The 20422-nt window shown below is 43.2% G+C and overlaps 1 protein-coding gene across 1 annotated transcript in view; it reads right to left on the minus strand.

The window, feature by feature from the left end:
• Window positions 1-20059, minus strand: part of LOC115160942 (protein disulfide-isomerase A5) — a 58753-nt gene extending 38694 nt beyond the window's left edge. Inside the window, exons 1-3 of the mRNA XM_029711509.1 lie at window positions 19945-20059; window positions 9222-9351; window positions 7349-7436 (exon numbers count right to left, since the gene is read on the minus strand). Coding sequence (XP_029567369.1) covers window positions 7349-7436; window positions 9222-9351; window positions 19945-20010 — 284 coding nt within the window. The 5' untranslated portion in view covers window positions 20011-20059. The remainder of the gene's footprint in view (window positions 1-7348; window positions 7437-9221; window positions 9352-19944) is intronic.
• Between the last annotated feature and the right edge of the window lie 363 nt (window positions 20060-20422).

Genomic DNA, 20422 nt, shown 5'->3' on the forward strand with positions numbered 1-20422 from the left:
GACATTAGTCATTTAACATAAAAAAAATATTCTCTGTCAAACACATGTCGGTGAACCGATATATTGGTCGGGCTCTAATATACACACTGATCTATGGAGAGGAGGTTGATTAGACTGGTGTACATAAACACAAATCTACATAAGTACATTGAGCCTCACTTTTGTAATTGAAGAGGTACCATCTTCAGAGAAATGCGCACACCCTCTTCCTATATATCCAGCCACCCACACATTCACAATGCAAGCACAGGTCTCTCTTGACAATAACTCCTTCTCTCCACTGACAATGAGCATGGAAATGAATTACATAAGTACACAGAGAGAGACTGCCCATCTACCTAGAGCAGAGCTATGCCCTAAGCAAATGGAAGAGATGGAATTAAAATTACAACTCTGACAGCACAGGCCCCCCATCATCAAAATATATCCAGCGCTCTGTCCTTTAAGATAAAAAAAGGACACCATTATTAGTGATACATATGTGGCAGAGGGCACCCATTGTCTGCCAGGAGAAATAGTCTCAACGCAGAGCTGGAGGAAGGAGGGAATTTGTCTCTGTCAGGTGGCGATGGTAGACTTCATCATTACACATGGTGAGTGTCCCAAATGGCACACTATTCCCCATGTAGTGCACTACTTTGGACCTGGGCCCTGGTGAAAAGTAGGTCACTATATAGGGAATAGGGTGCCATTTGGGACAATCTTGTATAATGTCCTTTGGATAAGAGAGACTGGACATTAAATCTCAAGTGGTGTAATGTACACCATTTCCCACCTCTGTGCAAACAATGCTACAGGAGGTCACCAAGTACTGCATTTCTGAGTGAGGTAGTGTTGGTGAGCTAGGGGTCCCAACATTAGCGCAAAACTGTGAAGCACTGAAACACGTAAAAAAAAAAAAATCCCTGCTAGGGAGAAATGCACATTTTACCTAATTAAACAGAAATAGATGTACATGATCAGTCTGATTATAAAATAAAGTGATCGTGAACCTAACTCACAGCTAAAAAATGTAAAGAAAGCAATCCAATGTTATTTCTTGCCTAGACTTCACTGCAAAAAAACAAAAAAAAACACACTAATATTGAAGTTGCCATGACATCCTTAATAAACAGAACACTTGAGCACACACACCTAAATATTGCACTTGGGAAAAAATCTGTTAAAGAAAAAATAGAATGAAACAAAACAGGCATTCTATTTTGCTCTATTATAGTGGCCACTATAGTAGACATTGATCAAGTCCACAGGTGTGCAAAAATAACTGTCAGAGTAAAACATGTCATAAACCCCCCCCCTCACACATGTTACTGTCAAGTTCAACACAACAAAAACCATATCTTTGGGCTATACTGCATATTATATTGTAGAACAGATGTCCACAGGCGGAAAGTGTACAATGTGCCAGCAGAGCATGATACCCTTTGTTGGCAGCATAAGTGATCTCTTTCAGGCAGAGTACACCTGGCATACCCCTTTTAATCCAGTATTGAAAAAGTGAGAAAGTGTATGATGTTCCTTTCACCTCTACTATATAGTGGCATCCAGCTCAAGCCAGGCCCAGCTCCACTTGATCCCCGAATTCACTTGTTTATCGGTGTCTCCCCCCCTCCCCCCCCGGGACGGTTGAGCTAACGTGCACTAATGGGATTAGCATGACATTTTAAGTACCAAGAAAATTTGACATATACATATCTTATATGGGCAGAAAGCTTAGATTAACAAGAATGTAACTGCACTGTCCAATTTACAGAAGCTATCAAGGTAAAATAATACCATGCTATTGTTTGAGGAGTGCACAGTTATGAACTTGAAAATGTAGCAGAGCTGGAGACCCTAATAAACCAATTAGGCACTCTTGATAGAACATTTTGAACAGAAATGCAATGGTTCATTGGATCAGTCTAAAATATTGCACATACACTGCTGCCATCTAGTGGCCAAAATCTAAATTGTGCCTTGAATATAGCATTTTAAAGGTTTCAAAAACAGGCATAATTTTTTTCCTTTGTATTATCTTTTACCAGCTCTAATGTGTTATTCTCCTTCATTAATTTCACATTTCCACCACCTTCAAAGTGTTACCTTTCAAATGGTATCTAGAATATGCATATCCTTGCTTCAGGTCCTGAGCTACAGGCAGTTAGATTTGGGTATGTCATTTTAGGCGAAAACTTTAAGGTCCAATCCTTAAGATTTACAAGCAACGCCTCATTTTCACTTAATTCTCTCATTTTGAAAATTAACCCCATACTGTAGGAGGGAAAACATTAGTAGGTAACTAGTTTACTAGCTAATGAACTAACATTTCACACATATTGCCAGGGTCCAGTAAGCAACTAACATGTTATAACTTGAGAAAAGCAAGGATACGTATACCAGCTAATACTATAGCAAATTGGTTAGATTACTAATGTTAGCTCATCTGACGTAGTAACATTAGCCGTCTGACTTTATTAGCCAGCTAATTTTCACACAGTAAACTCTATTTTGATCTGTTAAGTTGGCTAATGTTGCTCAACATTTCTCTGGCTAGCTAACGGAGAATTCAATCCAGCTAGCAAGATACTTAACAATGCTAACAATACTTGTTCCACACTTTCTCCCTCACCTCAAACTTCCCAAGTGCCAGTGTTACAGCTCAAAGTACGCTTCATCACCTTCTCACCCACGTCTCCGTGGTCAAGCTTCTCACCTACCTCTTCGTTACCGTTCAGGGGACACACTGCTGTAACTGGCAAACTGCCTTTCCACTCTCTCTCAGGTCCTGTCATCTGGTGAGTGTGTCATCCTGGGCTTTCATCCCTCTGTTGGCATGGGCCACCGTTCTCATACTGACACTCGTGAGGAGGTCTCTCTCCCTGTCCAAGCGCTCAGCTAAGCTTTGTTTTGGACCTGGTCCATTGAAAAACTGGACAAGGTGGGAAAACCATAGCCAGTCTTTCCAGAGCTGGTGCTGTAACTAGCAAATTGGTTGTCTCTTCTCTCTTCAGTTGTGTGCTGCATTCTGTTATGTGAACGATTGGCTGAGCCTTGGATACAGCCAGCATTGCTCCAAACGCGCGTCACTCGTTCGCTTACAGCCAGTAGTGATCCAAAGCCCCCCACCCTACCAAACTTTTCTCATCAGATCTAAACGAATCACGTAGGTCACCTATTTTGGATTCAGAACAGCAAATTTCACAGAAAGGTGACTAGTTTGTCAGTTGAGGCGTCACTACAGACCCAGGTTCGATCCCATGCTGTGTCACAACCAACCGTGACTCCCATCGGGCGGCACACAATTGGCCCAGCGTTGTCCGGGTTAGGGGAGGGTTTGGCCGGGGGAGGGGGGCTTCACTTTGCTCATGTCGCTCTAGCAACTCCTTGTGGTGGGCCAGGTGCCTGCAGGCTGACTTTGGCCATCAGTTGGACGGTGCTTCCTCTGACACATTGGTGCGGCTGGCTTCCGGGTTAAGCGGGCAGGTGTCAAGAAGCGGTTTGGTGGGTCATGTTTCGGGGACGCATGATTTGACCGTCGCCTCTCCCGAGCCCGGTGGGGAGTTACAGCAATGAGACAATATCGTAAATCACGAAATTGGGGAGAAAAATAAAGTATAATTTATATAGCCCTTTGTTTCAACCCACCAGAGTCGTCACAGCAGTCAGATTGACTCACTGACCAATCAAAACCCACAGCTGGTTGGAAAGAAAGGATTTGGTGAAGCTCAGCAGCTCCACCCACATCCAGGAATCATGCCATGTCACTCACTGATAATGGATGGGTGTGATGTAGTGTAGCCTCTCTCTAAGGTGCGTCATGGAGAGAGTTAAATCAATTACACAGACAACAGGGTGTTGGTTGGAAGAGGGAACACAGTGGGTGTTGGGAGGAAGAGGCAAGAGGGAGAGTGGCGGAAAGTTATGGGGTGTTAATAAAAGGTGACGTTCCTTGAAAAGTTTAAGTGATGAGGGAACTGTCAGCAATTCACCTCCAGAGGTGAGGTGAAATCAAATTGATAGGTAAGAGACAAGTAGTCCAAAAAAAAGTAAGCCCAGTGGGCAAAACTGCTTGTGGCTTTCCTGCTGGGAAGAGGTTTCAGAATACCATTTAGTCTGATTGTACACCAAGCAGTCAGAGATTGATTAGCCCATTGCTCATTAGCAAAAACAACTAGTCATTTTGTTACAAATCTCCTTGTTTTAGCAGCAGCGTCTGTAGTCTGGCATCCATGCCTGACCTGGCACTGTCTCCTGCCCAGTTCCTCTGACATCACTGTTGGCCATCTCTCAGGTCCTGTCATCTGGTGAGTGTGTCATCCTGGGCTTTCATCCCTCTGTTGGCATGGGCCACCGTTCTCATACTGACACTCGTGAGGAAGTCTCTCTCCCTGTCCAAGCGCTCAGCTAAGCTCTGTTTTGGACCTGGTCCATTGGAGAACTGGACAAGGTGGGAAAACCATAGCCAGTCGCCAGACTCAAAATGCTAAGCTAGCAGCTGGCACTGCATCACCTATGTGACTGAACGGCAGCAAAGAAGCATGTCATCTAAGGCCCCGTAAAGAGTCTCTGGCACAGGTATATGTACAGTAATTGCTGCGGATTCCATATCTTTCAGTATTTCTTTAGGTGTTTTGGAGAGTGGACTGATGGTTGAAATGAGTGAGAAGAGGGAGATAGAGTAGTGGGCAGGATTCGTACCCTCGCTGAAGGTAATATACTGTATACAGTATGTGCTGCAGGCAGCAGTGTTTACCATTAGACCAGCCTCAGGCACCCACACCCTTCAGTATTAAGGAATACGGTGGAGAAAGAGGGTTGACAGTAGATTTACTGCAGTGAAAAGAAAGAAAATCTCATAGTAAATATTTCTAGGTCTATATAAAAACAGCTGACCAGGCTACATTGTTCTTAGACACTTTTCCCTTCTCATTCATCATCCATCTTGGAGAGGTTTGAGAGAAACTTTGAGGGATGCTTTAAGTGGTAGGTGTCAGAGGGGTGATCTTTATTCTTTTCTAGTTTTCTGTTTGAAGACTTCTCTCCCGAGCAACAAAAATGGCTCAAGTGGTTGAGGTTGACATATATAAAAAAAAAAGAAAAAAAAAAAAGAGGGAAGATAAAATGGAAGGAAATCATGTAGGGTAGAGGTCGGATCACACAGGGGGGGGGGGAAGTGAAAGAAATGTTTAAGGAAAACAATTCTTCTAGTGTGTCTTGGGAGCGTGGTGGATCCTCCCAGTATGAACACTTCCAGAGACTTAGTTTCAAATGGTTCATCTGCCCAGACTTGACAGGTCTATTGCATGGGCTTCAGGAAGACAGGGACAGGAAAGCGTGTTTTCCGAACAGTGCCTATAACTCATTCGGACAACACACACACACACACACACACACACACAAATGTAGGGTCTGAAGAGCGGTTTCCTTATTTCTATCCTCCGTAGAGCCCTCAGCAGAATGTGGATATGGAGAAAGAGACTCCCTATTTTAATGAGCATATCTCGTCTCCAATTTCCACTGACTTCAGGAGGATATGCCAGGGAGAGATGGAGATGGCATGGGCAGAAAGACATTTGACACGAGCGCATTCAGCTGGCCTAGGCTTCAATAGCTGCTATCGATTACTTTGTCTAGGCCTGTCTCACTGTGCTTTTACAAGGCAGCCATATAAAGAGGGTTTTACAACTTCCTTCCTATAGCTATACATAGAGCTGGGACTGGGCGGAATGCCTCAACATTTTTCTAACCTAAAATGTTATTCAGAAGCATAATGGGACATAACATACGTGACATGGTGACTTGGACATTTTTCTAACCTAAAACGCTTCTTGGATATCTCTTAGAAGCTATATACTAGGGATGCACGATATATCAGTGAACTTATTGGAATCGGACGATATTAGCTAAAAATGACATCGGCATGGGCCCGATGTCTAGTTCAACACCGATGTCAAAGTTGACATTCATACCTATAACGTAGGTACATGACGTAATGACGCCACGTATAATTTAGCGCTACACAGCATTCCTAACCTAGCCCACAATGTCTGCTGTGTGGATCGAGCAGTCAACAAGTCGAGCAGTCATTTCAAAAAGAAATAAAATTTCAGCGAGACAACTCAAAGGCAAAATCCATTAATGCCAAGATAATGGAATTCATTGCCCTTGACAATCAACCGTTCTGTCGTGGGTGATGTTGGCTTTCGCCGACTCATCGAGCACTGGTACACACTACCAAGTGCGCTATTTTTCAGATGTTGCCCTACAGGAGTTAAACAATAGCATCACTGCTAAACAAATTAATTTTAAAAAAGGCAATTTATTTTTGCGTCACTGCTATTAGCTTCACAACTGACATTTGGACCAGCGATATCAGCCCCATAAGCATGCCAAGTCTGGCAGCACAGTGGTTCGTCGAGGACTTTGTACTGAGGAAAGTCGCATTGCATGCTCATGAATGTGCTGGTTGTCATACCGCTGCCGCCATTTCAATGGCATTTGAGAACATGTTTTAAACATGAACACACTAGCTAGCTCCATTCGAACAACTGACTCGAGAAATAAGCTCATCAACTGCACCTGCAGCAGACGTGATACCCTCTGTCATGGCATTGAAACGCCTGCTTAACAAAACTGCCGACAGGCTGTGAACAAGCGATTCGGTTGCATTCTCTTTACTGCGTCGCCACCATGCTCGATGCTATGTACAAGGACCGATACTTCAATGCAGACAAGAAACAGGGTTTACGTGAAATGTTACATACACAGCTGGACACGAACACAATGACAGTGCGCACCGAGGAAGATAGGCCAAGGACAGGCAGAGCTGAAACTTCACTGCTTGACATGTATGATGAAATTCTGGCTGAGACTGAACAACGTCACAGCACAGCAAGTAAGTGAAAGAAATAGGTTTTGATTATGTTTTACTGGTAATGGGGACATGTGTAAATGCCAACAAAATAACTTTTGTCAGTGTGGTGTGTAACCTTTAACTAGGTAAGTCAGTTAAGAACAAATTCTTATTTACAATGAAGGCCTACCCCGGACAATGCTGGGCCAATTGTGCACCACCCTATGGGACTCCCAATCACAACCGGATGTGATACAGCCAGGATTTGAACCAGGGACTGTAGTGACATCTCTTACACTGAGATGCAGTGCCTTAAACAGCTGCATCCATGTGTTATCTATAACTGTACAAGAATGCTTATAAGGCTGCAATTTTTTTTTATATAAATTTTTTTTATAGGTATCGATTTTTTGGGCAAGGAAAATATCTGATATCAGTGCATCACTACTATATAACATGTGACACATTGCCTAAATGTATTAATGCATGCCATTCCATCAACCCTGTACTTACCCACAGTTGACCCAGGCAATGGTGCCCTGTCCTTTGACAACCTGGGCCACGTCAGACAGCAGCTTGAACTTAGAGTCCCCGGAGGTAGCTGTTTACACACACACACACACAATAAGAGGGGTGGAGTTAGGCCTATATTTCACAAAAACACAATTCAGTTTTACTACTCAGGTCACCTTATAATACACAGTAAACAATAGGTTATAATTAGGGTTGCAATTCTTTCTCCCAAAATCATGTTTTTAGGATTCCGGATTTCCTGCCTATTCCTTAAAGAATCCGGGAAACTTCCAACCAGGGTTTCTGAAAAAATGTCTGGAATTTTGAAACCCTAGTTAGAATTCAATGAAGGTTGGAGTCGAGTCAGAGGTCATAACACTAAAAACATGGACTGTGAACTCAAACAGCTATCAATCACACAAGGGTACTTTATCCATGAACATTACCCTAGTGTTACTTAAATAGACCTAGTCTCTGGGAGAGCATAATCTACGATTCACATGGTCTACACATTACCTAACAGAGTCATCACTAAACTACTTGCACCATGTTATAAAAATCATAAACACATCATAGTCCAAGGCCTAGTGAAAAACCAACTAATAAACTGCATTACACAATGTCCTTTGAGATACAATGTGGATTCAGAGAAGTAAGCGCACTGATTCTTTCGTCTCTGTTGAACAATACATACATTGTACAACCCCTTCAACATTTGTAGTATTATGTGTTGGACACCTCTATTTTACATTTTGGGGCATTGCCATGGTCCTCTGGAGGTCCTGAATCACACCAGGTTGGTTGGTGGTAATACAAACATTGGGCCTTGACGTTAGAAATCACCATATATGTTGAGTTCAAATTGCTTGCAGATTCAAGTTACTGGAGAGCCTTTTCCTCAAGTTGGTGGGGTCTCAGATGGGGCACTGGGAAGCACCGGAACACTTAGTATCTGTGACAGACATTCTGGAGCTTTTTGGGCCCCTCTTGTGAAGGAACCAAGTAATGCGCCAGTGGCGGTCAGGGAGAGGATCCGACAGTAGGAAATGAAGTGAGTAAACATTCCTAAACCTTCCCTTCGGAGAAGGCCAGAACGCAACGCCACAGTAACGGCAAGCAATCAATCCCAGGGTGACGTTCGATACGTGCAAGTCTTATCAAATGACCTAACACTGGCTGAATTATGAAGGAGACACATTTGGAGTGGAGCCGTACACACACACACACACACAAAATTCATGGGAGCAGTGGGGCCTTGAGACGTAGATTGTTTATGAACATCAGCATAGAGCAGCACGTACTGTACGCACACACTGCACTTTTTTCTGGCCTGAAATATGCTAATGAAAATGTAATTAAATGCAAGAGAGGGTGATTTCCCTAATGGCTGTCAGTGAATGTAGTTTCATGGCTTCATTTGATCACATTGAGCTTTTGGGTGTGTTTTTCTGTTCAGTACACTGTTATGTAGCACTTCCAAATCCAGGGAATAGAAGAGAACAAAATATGCTGCAGGTCATTATAAACAAGCAGTGTGATGCATAACCACTGCCCTTCCACAAAGTTATTCATTTACCATTATAAGTGACGGATTGTCAGAGATAAGATCACACTTTAAGAGGTCATTTACACCGAAAAAGGCAGCTTGGGGACCATATTCACGAAGCGTCTCAGAGTAGTGCTGATCTAGGATCACAATGAATAAGATTATGTTGAGCTGATCCTACATCAGCACTCCTATTCTGAGAGGCTTTATGAATACAGATTTCAAAGCGGTTTTTTTTTTTGTCTACAAAAGGCCTAAAGTATGCCCACTAACTCACCTGACAGGACTGACTTAGTGTACAGCACCAGGACATTGGTTCTAACCCACCTGATTTAGTGTAGAGCACCAGGACATTAGTTCGGGTCCTCAGGAGCTTCTTTAAGTCCTTGTGGTCACTGACCTTCTCTATCAGAGGAGAGACCTTCACCGCCGCCTGCAGCACAGACGCCAGGCACACCTGCAGACAGAGATGGATAGATACTATTTTATTCATTACTATTATTTCAGAGGCCGACTCACATTCAGAATAACTCCCACATTGGATGCTACAGTGCAGAAGAATGGTCATTTTTGTGATTTGAGATGTCAGATACATTGGGTTTTGTCTTGCATATGAGGTATGTGGTCAGCATCAGGTGAAACAAAGACTGAGTCATCTCATTGTGTGTGACTGAGGGCCTCATTGGTGGGCACAAACACATTAGGTAAAATAGAGTCTAAGGTACAACATATGTGAATATGAAAATAAATAGGAGTTTGAGTTTAAATATTTTACTTTAAGAGGTTACGGATCACACCCTTTTTACCTAAATCTAACTGTCTGTAGCTCAGGACCTGAAGCAAGGATATGGATATTGTATAAACCATTTGAAAGGAAACACTGAAGTTTGTGGAAATGTGAAATTAATGTAGGAGAATAACATAAGATCTGGTTAAAAAAATAAACAAATAATTGAAATGCAAGAGAAAGACCATAATGTATTATCCAGCCCAGACAATTTAGATTTTGGCCACTAGATGGCTGCAGTGCATGTGCAAAATTTTAGACTGACCCAATGAACCATTGCATATCTGTTCAAAATGTATCAAGACAGCCCAAATGTGCCTAATTGGTTTATTAATACACTTAAGTTCATAATTGGGCACGCTCCTCAAACAATAGAATGGTATTATTTCACTGTAATAGCTACTGTAAATTGGACAGCGCAGATTAACAAGAATTTAAGCTTTCTGCCCATATCAGATGCGTCTATGTCCTGGGAAATATTTGTTGCTTACAACCTCATGCTAATCACGTTAGCCTACATTAGCTCGGGACGGACACACGTTGCTTTCTGAGCACTTCTACAATAACTGTATGGGGGGGGAAAAAAAATATTAGTTAAGGGACAGAACTGATATTGACGATTGAGTGTGAGACTGAGTCAGTCCTCAGCTATTTGATCATTCAAGAGCTGCTGAGGCAGAGCAGGCTTATTTCACAACTACATTAACATTAGACCCTTTAGAAATGTAGGAAAGGCTGGTGATGATTTCTCCCCCACGCGATCACATTTCTCCAGGCTCATTTGCGGCCTTAGAGTGGGTGTGCATAGCGCATATTGTTGAGAAGATCAGAGTGAAAACGTACAAAGAGCACAATTACATTCACAGGAAATTGATGGATAGCATAGTGTTATAGTGAAATGAAAGCAGCACTATGGAGAGTGGCGGATGTGAGGTTGGGAGAGGATGCGGAGGGGAGGAAGGACACGGACATCAGCACGGATGGAGCTACACAAAGAACGAGTAGAGGATTTGCAAAAACCTTCCCTGGAACATTGACCTTGTCGTGCTCGCCGCTCATGCATCACATGCCCTGACAGCTGACAGGCAGCCAATACTGCAACAATGGCTGGGCAATCAGTGCATTGGTTGGTTTCCTTACCTAGGTACCTACTCCTTGGCTTAGGCTACATGACATAATATCACTGTCCTGTGTCAATGTGAGCAGCATCCTAATGACTGTCTGCTTCCGCAATACACACACCTCCCTGTTATATGATCAACATCTAGTGAACAGCAGGAGGACTGTCTCAGACTAGAGATTAGACTTCCAATCGATGGAGACAGACAGAACAGACTGGGGGATACACTGCATGCTAGGCAGCTAATCATCCACAGCTGAAGAGGTAGCTAGACCTAGCTCATGCCCATAGCCTCAGGGATGTTCTAGTGAGCAGAGAATGTAATGAGAAGAAAAAAAAGTCCCCTTGGATGTCAGGCACTTATTTCATGTTGTGGTTGGTTATAACACAATTTGCTTTATGTATTTGTATATTTCTTTCTGGTGAGTGTTTGAAGCTGAAGACCTAGGCTAGCTATTCTGTACACTTGTATCATGTTTCTGAAGACATGCCTACTCCCTTTAGCACACAATGCACAACTCAAACTAACCTTATTGCTACACTATGATTCACCAAATCATGTTGTTTTCTTGTTTGCATTCAGGCAATTCCACAGCAAGAGTGATGCTGAGACTCAGATTTTTCACTTTAAAATGGATGTCAAACCAAAACCATTGAGCGCAAAGTTAAACCATACAACTCGATGCACAAGGATTCCTTTTAACAATGTCCACTAATCATTGGTTGTCTGACATACATTTTAAAGTTACAAATCAGGAGCCTCAGCATCACTCTTAACATGGAATTGCCCATACAGTCGTGGGCAAAAGTTGAGAATGACAAATATTAATTTTCACAAAGTCTGCTGCCTCAGTTTGTATGATGGCAATTTGCATATACTCCAGAATGTTATGAAGAGTGATCAGATGAATTGCAAAGTTCCTCTTTGCCATGCAAATGAACGGAATCCCCCCAAAAAACATTTCCACTGCATTTCAGCCCTGTCACAAAAGGACCAGCTGACATGTCCGTGATTCTCTCGTTAACACAGGTGTGAGTGTTGGTGAGGACAAGGCTGGAGATCCCTCTGTCAGGCTGATTGAGTTTGAAAAACAGACTGGAAGCTTCAAAAGGAAGGTGGTGCTTGGATCCTTGTTCTTCCTGTCAACCATTGGTACCTGCAAGGAAACACGTGCCGTCATCATTGCTTTGCACAAAAAGGAATTCACAGGCAAGGATATTGCTGCCAGTAGATTGCACCTAAATCAACCATTTATCGGATCATCAAGAACTTCAAGGAGAGCGGTTCAATTGTTGTGAAGGCTTCAGAGCGCCCAAGAAAGTCCAGCAAGCGCCAGGACCGTCTCCTAAAGTTGATTCAGCTGCGGGATCGGGGCACCACCAGTACAGAGCTTGCTCAGGAATGGCAGCAGGCAGGTGTGAGTGCATCTGCATGCACAGTGAGGAAGACTTTGAGGATGGCCTGGTGTCAAGAAGGGCAGCAAAGAAGCCACTTCTCTCCAGGAAAAACATCAGGGACAGACTGATATTCTGCAAAAGGTACAGGGATTGGACTGCTGAGGACTGGGTTAAAGTCATTCTCTGATGAATCCCCTTTGATTGTTTGGGGCATGCGGAAAAAAAGCTTGTCTGGAGAAGAGAAGGTGAGCGCTACCATCAGTCCTGTGTCATGCCAACAGTAAAGCATCCTGAGACCATTCATGTGTGGGGTTGCTTCTCAGCCAAGAGAGAGGGCTCACTCACAATTATGCCTAAGAACACAGCAATGAATAAAGAATAGTACCAACACATCCTCCGAGAGCAACTTCTCCCAACCATCCAGGAACAGTTTGGTGACGAACAATGCCTTTTCCAGCATGATGGAGCACCTTGCCATAAGGCAAAAGTGATAACTAAGTGGCTCGGGGAACAAAACCAATATTTTGGGTCCATGGCCAGGAAACTCCCCAGACCTTAATTTCATTGAGAACTTGGTCAATCCTCAAGAGGCGGGTGGACAAACAAAAACCCACAAATTCTGACAAACTCCAAGCATTGATTATGCAAGAATGGGCTGCCATCAGTCAGGATGTGGCCAAACAAGACACTGAAGCAGCAAACTTTGTGGAAATTAATATTTGTAATTCAACTTTTGGCCACGGCTGTACACTTAGGACTGTCAGGGTATCGTAAACCATAAGCCTTAAGATACCCTGACAGTCCTTCCTGCACTGAATTAAAAAAAATTATAATCTATATTTGGTAATGCTGAGTGCAAAAGACAAAGGTCACTAATATCACACAGAATATTATGAACTGATGGTGCCTAAGATGGCAGCCGTTGTCTGTTTTTTTTCCCTTCACATTATTTGTAACTTATTTTTTTTTTTAACATAAGATATGGCAGCAGAAACATAACGGCAAAAAAAAAAACAATTTTACTTCTGGATATCAGGACAGTGATCACTCACCTCGGATTAGACAAAGATTTTCTTCAACAAGCAGGACGCACAGGATGTACTTCAGACATCCGACAAGGCTGAAATCCCCGTCATTGGCAGGAGAAAGACGCAGGTATAGAAGACACAGGGCGGGATGCCATGTAAGGAGCAACGGACGGCGAGTGGGAAATCTGGCTTTACCATCAATATTACTTGCCAACGTACAATCACAAATATCCTACCAACGGGACATCAAAAACAGTAATATCATGCGTCACCGAATCGTGGCTGAATGACGACATGGATAACATTCAGCTGGCAGGATATACGCTGCACCGGCTAGATAGAACAGCACACTCCAGTAAGAAGAGGGGGGGTGGTCTGTGTATAATTGTAAACAGCTGGTGCACAAAATCTAAGGAAGTCTCCAGATTTCGCGCGCCTGAAGTAGAGCATCTCAGGATAAGCTGTAGATCACACTATTTGCTAAGAGTTAATCTATATTTTTCAGTTTATTTACTACCACAGACGGATGCTGGCACTAAGATCTCAGTCAGCAGTATAACAAAATAAGCAAACAGGGAAACGCCCACCCAGAGGACAGCACTCCTAGGGGCCGGGGACTTGGACACAGGGAAACTTAAGTCCGTTTGACCTAATTTCTATCAGCATGTTAAATGTGCAAGCAGAGAGGGAAAAAAAATGAAATTAATCTTGAGACCAGCTTTACGCCACACAAACAAAGCTCTCCCTCGCCGCCACCCCCCCCCCCCCCCATTTGGCAAATCTGACCATAATTCCATCCTCCTGATTCCAAGCAAAAACTAAAGCACCAGTGTCTCGGTCAATAAAGAAGTGGTCAGATAACACTCCTGTAGCTTAGCATCTGCGCTTTGCTAGCACAGACTAGAATACGTTCCAGGATTCCTCAGATGGCATTGAGGAGTACACCACATCAGTCACTGGCTTCGAGGATATCATCCCCACAGTGACTGTACGCACATACCCCAACCAGAAACTATGGATTACAGGAAACATCTTCACTGAGCTAAAGGGTAGAGCTGCCACCTTCAAGGAGCAGGACTCTAACACGGACACTTAAGAAATCCCGCTACGACAGATGAACCATCAAACAGGCAAAGCACCAATACAGGACTAAGATTGAATCGTACTACACCGGCACTCGTCGGATGTGGCAGGGGCTGCAAACTATTACAGACTACAAAGGGAACCACAGCCGCCCAGTGACAAGCCTACCAGACGAGCTTAAATTATTATTATTTTTTTTTAAACTTCTATGCTCACGTCGAGGCAAGTAACACTGAAACATGCATGAGAGCATCAGCTGTCCCAGATGAGTGTGATCACGCTCTTCGCAGCCTATGTGAGTAAGACCTTTAAACAGATCAAAATTAACTGCCTGGTATGGCAACTGCTCAGCCTCCGACCGCAAGGCACTACAGAGGGTAGTGCGTACGGCCCAGTACGTCACTGGGCCTAAGCTGCCTGCCATCCAGGACCTCTATACCAGGCGGTGTCAGAGGAATGCCCTAAAAATGGTCAAAGACTCAAGCCATACGTCATAGACTTCTCTGCTACCGCATGGCAAGCGGTACCGGAGCGCCAAGTCTAGGACCAAAAGGCTTCTCAACAGCTTTTACCCCCAAGCCATAAGACTCCTCAACAGCTAATCATATCGCTACACGGACTATGCATTGTGTCCTGCCAACCCCTCTTTTACACTGCTGCTACTACTCTGTTTATCATCTATGCATAGTCACGTTAATCCTACATGTACAGTGGGGGGAAAAAGTATTTGATCCCCTGCTGATTTTGTACATTTGCCCACTTACAAAGAAATTATCAGTCTATAATTTTAATGGTAGGTTTATTTGAACAGTGAGAGACAGAATAACAAAAGAAATCCAGAAAAACATGTCAAAATCATTAAAATGATTTGCATTTTAATGAGGGAAATAAGTATTTGACCCCTCCGCAAAACATGACTTAGTACATGGTGGCAAAAACCCTTGTTGGCATTCAGAGGTCAGACGTTTCTTGTAGTTGGCCACCAGGTTTGCACACATCTCAGGAGGGATTTTGTCCTACTCTTTGCAGATCTTCTCCAAGTTATTAAGGTTGAGGCTGACGTTTGGCAACTCGAACCTTCAGCTCCCTCCACAGATATTCTATGGGATTAAGGTCTGGAGACTGGCTAGGCCACTCCAGGACCTTAATGTGCTTCTTCTTGAGCCACTCCTTTGTTGCCTTGGCCGTGTGTTTTGGGTCATTGTCATGCTGGAATACCCATCCACAACCCATTTTCAATGCCCTGGCTGAGGGAAGGATGTTCTCGCCCAAGATTTGACGGTACATGGCCCCGTCCATCATCCCTTTGATGCGGTGAAGTTGTCCTGTCCCCTTAGCAGAAAAACACCCCCAAAGCATAATGTTTCCACCTCCATGTTTGACGGTGGGGATGGTGTTATTGGGGTCATAGGCAGCATTCCTCCTCCTCCAAACACGGCGAGTTGAGTTGATGCCAAAGAGCTCCGTTTTGGTCTCGTCTGACCACAACACTTTCACCCAGTTGTCCTCTGAATCATTCAGATGTTCATTGGCAAACTTCAGACGGGCATGTATATGTATTCTTGAGCAGGGGGAACTTGCGGCCGCTGCAGGATTTCAGTCCTTCACGGCGTAGTGTGTTACCAATTGTTTTCTTGGTGACTATGGTCCCAGCTGCCTTGAGATCATTGACAAGATCCTCCTGTGTAGTTCTGGGCTGATTCCTCACCGTTCTCATGATCATTGCAACCCCACGAGGTGAGATCATGCATGGAGCCCCAGGCCGAGGGATATTGACAGTTCTTTTGTGTTTCTTCCATTTGCGAATAGTCACACCATATGTTGTCACCTTCTCACCAAGCTGCTTGGCGATGGTCTTGTAGCCCATTCCAGCCTTGTGTAGGTCTACAATCTTGTCCCTGACATCCTTGGAGAGCTCTTTGGTCTTGGCCATGGTGGAGAGTTTGGAATCTGATTGATTGATTCTGTGGACAGGTGTCTTTTATACAGGTCACAAGCTGCGGTTAGGAGCACTCCCTTTAAGAATGTGCTCCTAATCTCAGCTCATTATCTGTATAAAAGACACCTGGGACCTAGAAATCTTTCTGATTGTGAGGGGGTCAAATACTTACTTCCCTCATTAAAATGCAAATCAATTTGTAACATTTTTGACATGCGTTTTTCTGGATATTTGTTGTTATTCTGTCTCACTGTTCAAATAAACCTACCATTAAAATTATAGACTGATCCCTTCATCAGTGGGCAAATGTACAAAAATCAGCAGGGGATCAAATACTTTTTTCCCCCTACTGTACATATTACCTCAAATAGCCCGACTAACCGGTGCACCATTGACTGTACCGGTACCACCTGTATATAGCCTCCGCTACTGTTATTTTTTTACTGTTTCCTTTGCCTACCTATTGGTTTACCTAATACCTTTTTTTTTTTTTTTACTTAAACTGCACTGTTGGTTAAGGGCTTGTAAGTAAGCATTTCACTGTAAGAAGGTGTAAGCATTTCACTGTAAGAAGGTGTAAGCATTTCACCTGTTGTATTCAACACACGTGACAAATAAACTTTGATATGATCTGATTTAACATAACCCATCAGATCTATCCCATTAATTCTGTTTAGTGCAGAACTATAATCTATGGCAAATCCCTTCATTACTGATCACATATGCCGTAGCTCAGCTAACTCAGCATATCCAATAAAGATACGATGTATGCAGCTGTCTGTACTGTAGGCCTAAGTGCAGGAGCTCCTCTCCTCCCACCCCGAAACTGCATCCCAAATGACACATTATTCCATATGTACTGCAATAAATAGGGAATAGGGTAGCACTTGGGAAACAGCCAGAATACATTGAGGAAGTCCATTAGAACACTACCCACCTACCTTTATCCAACAAAAAAAGTAACGTTATATCAGTGTAAAAAAATACCACGCCAACTAAGTAGCCAGCAGAGAGAAACCCAGCCGGTCGTCTCACTGGCTCTCTCTCGGCGCCCTCTGTAACCGCCATCTGGCGTGACAAATCTGCTTAATAAACGGCGTCCTGTTTTAAGTTTTGTTTTAAGGTGTGCACTGAATCAGAACAAATCAGGGGTGGGTTTGTCAAACACTCCATTTTGTCTCTGATTAATGACTCAAACAGTAGAGAATGCATGTGTGTATGTATGTTGTGTTAGTCCCTCTGTGTGTCTGAGTGTGACTGTGTGCATGTGTTGTAGGCCTACATGTTTGTATGTGTGTGACCATACAAGTGTGTTTGTATGTACATGCATACATAAGTACGCAACTACGGGCATGCGAGATGCTAAGGACACTGCATCTAATAACACCATCTTAGCTGACATATAGATGTCCGTCTCCCCCCTCAGCGATGATAAAATGGCCTCTGATGAAACCGCTGACAGGGAGGAAACTATTGTGGCCCTTCTCAATTATGATGAACACCACCTCTATCAATGATTGCATCCCAAGTGGCACCCTCCCTATATAGTGCCCTACTTTTGACCAGATCCTATGGGCCCTGGTCAAAAGTAGTGCACTGTATAGGGAACAAGAGCTCTAGAGGGTATATTGGGCAACCAACCAACCATGATAGGAGGAGGTCCCTCAATCCAGATTAAGAGATTAAAAAAAAAGGAAATAGCTTTGACAGGCAGCTAGGCAGGGCCGCCAGGACAGTCTTCAACACACAGAGCAGTAGGTCAGTCTCCCGTCATCTCCCACACATCATTATTTTTATTTTTTTTAAATTGCTACACTATAGTGAACAAAAATTTAAACGTAACGTGTAAAGTGTTGGTCCCATGTTTCATGAGCTGACATAAAAGATCACATAAATGTTCCATACGGACAAAAACCTTATTTCTATCAAATTTTGTGCACAAATTTGTTTACATCCCTGTTAGTGAGCATTTCTCCTTTGCCAAGATAATCAATCCACCTGACAGGTGTGGCATAATCAAGCAGCTGACTAAACAGCATGATCATTACACAGGTGAACCTTGTGCTGGGGACAATAAAAGGCCACTATAAATGTGCAGCTGTGTCACAACACAATGCCAGAGATGTCTCAAATTGAGGGAGCATGCAATTGGCATGCTGACTGCAGGAATGTCCACCAGAGGTGTTCCCAGATAATTGAATATGCATTTCTCTACCATAAGCCGCCTCCAACGTCATTTTAGGGAATTTGTCAGTATGACTAACCGGCCTCACAACCGCAGACCACATGTAACCACACCAGCCCAGGACTTCCAGATCCAGCTTCTTCACGTGTGGAATCGTCTGAGACTAGCCACCTGGACAGCTGATGAAACTGAGGAGTATTTCTGTCTGTAATAAAGCTATTTTTGTGGGGAAAAACTAATTCTGATTGACTGGGCCTGGCTTCCCAGTGGGTGGGCCTATGTCCTCACTGGCCCACCCATGGCTGCACCTCTGCCCAGTCATGTGAAAATCCATAGATTTAGGGCCTAATGAATTTATTTCATTTGACCAATTTCCTTATATGAACTGTAACTCAGTAAAATCAATGAAATTGTTGCGTTTATATTTTGATTACTGCACTGTTGGGTAGAACATGCAAGTTAAGCACTTCACTGTTCTTGTGCATGTGACAATAGAACTTGAATTCACAAACACACAATTTCCCCTGCTTGCCATTACACAACAGCAGTACCCACCTTTGTTTGACATGGCAGTTACTACACCACCAAACAGGATGCTGAACAGGAAAGGTCCATGAGCACAAATTGTGTGATTGGAATGATGTCAAAATTCAGCCATTACGTATGTAGCCAATCAAGGGATGAGTGTTAGTAACAAAGTAAAATAATGTAGGCCTAAGGTAACATGTCAAATGTAGCAAACAAGGTTACATTCCTAGAAATCATTCCTCAAGAAATGCAGTTATATTAATAAAAGTGTAGAAATATCTTAATAAATGTTCAAGTGACTGGCCAACATACCCATCCATGAGTCATAACCCCACCTCTCGTTCAAACACCTAGCTGTCTAACTGATTCCAAAGGGCATTTTCATCAAACGTAAACCATGCCCACCCCGGAAAAAAGTAGAAACCTGTTGGGGGGTGAACAGTAAAGCAACGGGTGGTCTTTGTCACAGCCACACTTCAAAAGAAAAGAAACCGTTCAACTTAGGAGGCTAATTTACGCATTCAGCCAAATCACAGTTCTGTTCCCAAAATAGACAGCGCAAAAAAAGACTACTGTGCCTTGAAGCCAGACATGAATAACAACACAGAGAGAGACGGCCAAGGTATGCAGGACAACTAGGTAGGTTAACTTCACGTCATCATAGGAATTCTATATCCATTCTCGGAAAAGGGACACTAGATGCCTGTTGTGCTGACAATCCATTCACGAGGATCTACACGTTTTGATAAAATAATATGAAACTACAGTAAGATACTATATTCACTTGTTTTTGTGGGGTTTATTTATAAGCCTCAGGTTCAGGCTCTGATTTAAAATTGCTAGGGCTGTCAACATTGCCTCCCTGCACGAAGACCGGGAAAAGATACATCGCAGGCTTTTGTAGATTAAATAAAACGAACAACATTTACATTCAAACATGTCTCTGTTTATATGACACAAAGAATGAGCACAAACAACTTACCAACAAGAAGAATATGTACATTTTCAGCTCTCTCATCCCACTCCCGTAGCGGTTCCAAGAAGCCATGATGCAGTTGCCACGTCTGGATACGCACGCGCAATCGGGCTTTTCACGGATTCTCGAGAAGCCCGCAAGGCTTCTTAGGAAATGTAGTTTTGGAGGACGGAGGACAGACTATAGCCCGTTCGCATAACCAGAGATGGGCCCTGGCCTCGCCACAGACATTGAAGCGCTTCTAGAGTTTTGAGAGCTCTAAACGATATTTGATTGACCCCCCCAGCTTTTAAAGTTAATGTCCTGAAATTCTTCACATTTTGCTATGGGGTGTGGAGACATTTTTAATTCACATTTTCTCCAATTCTTAACATTTTTGCATGGGGCAGATATAACATTTGGCAGATTTAAAACTAATTTCATGCGATTCTACAAATTTTGCCATGGGATGGATACTTTTTTGGGCAGTTTTAAAGCTAATTTC

The sequence above is a fragment of the Salmo trutta genome, chromosome 24, assembly GCF_901001165.1.
Source record: "Salmo trutta chromosome 24, fSalTru1.1, whole genome shotgun sequence".
NCBI classification, from domain to species: Eukaryota; Metazoa; Chordata; class Actinopteri; order Salmoniformes; family Salmonidae; genus Salmo; species Salmo trutta.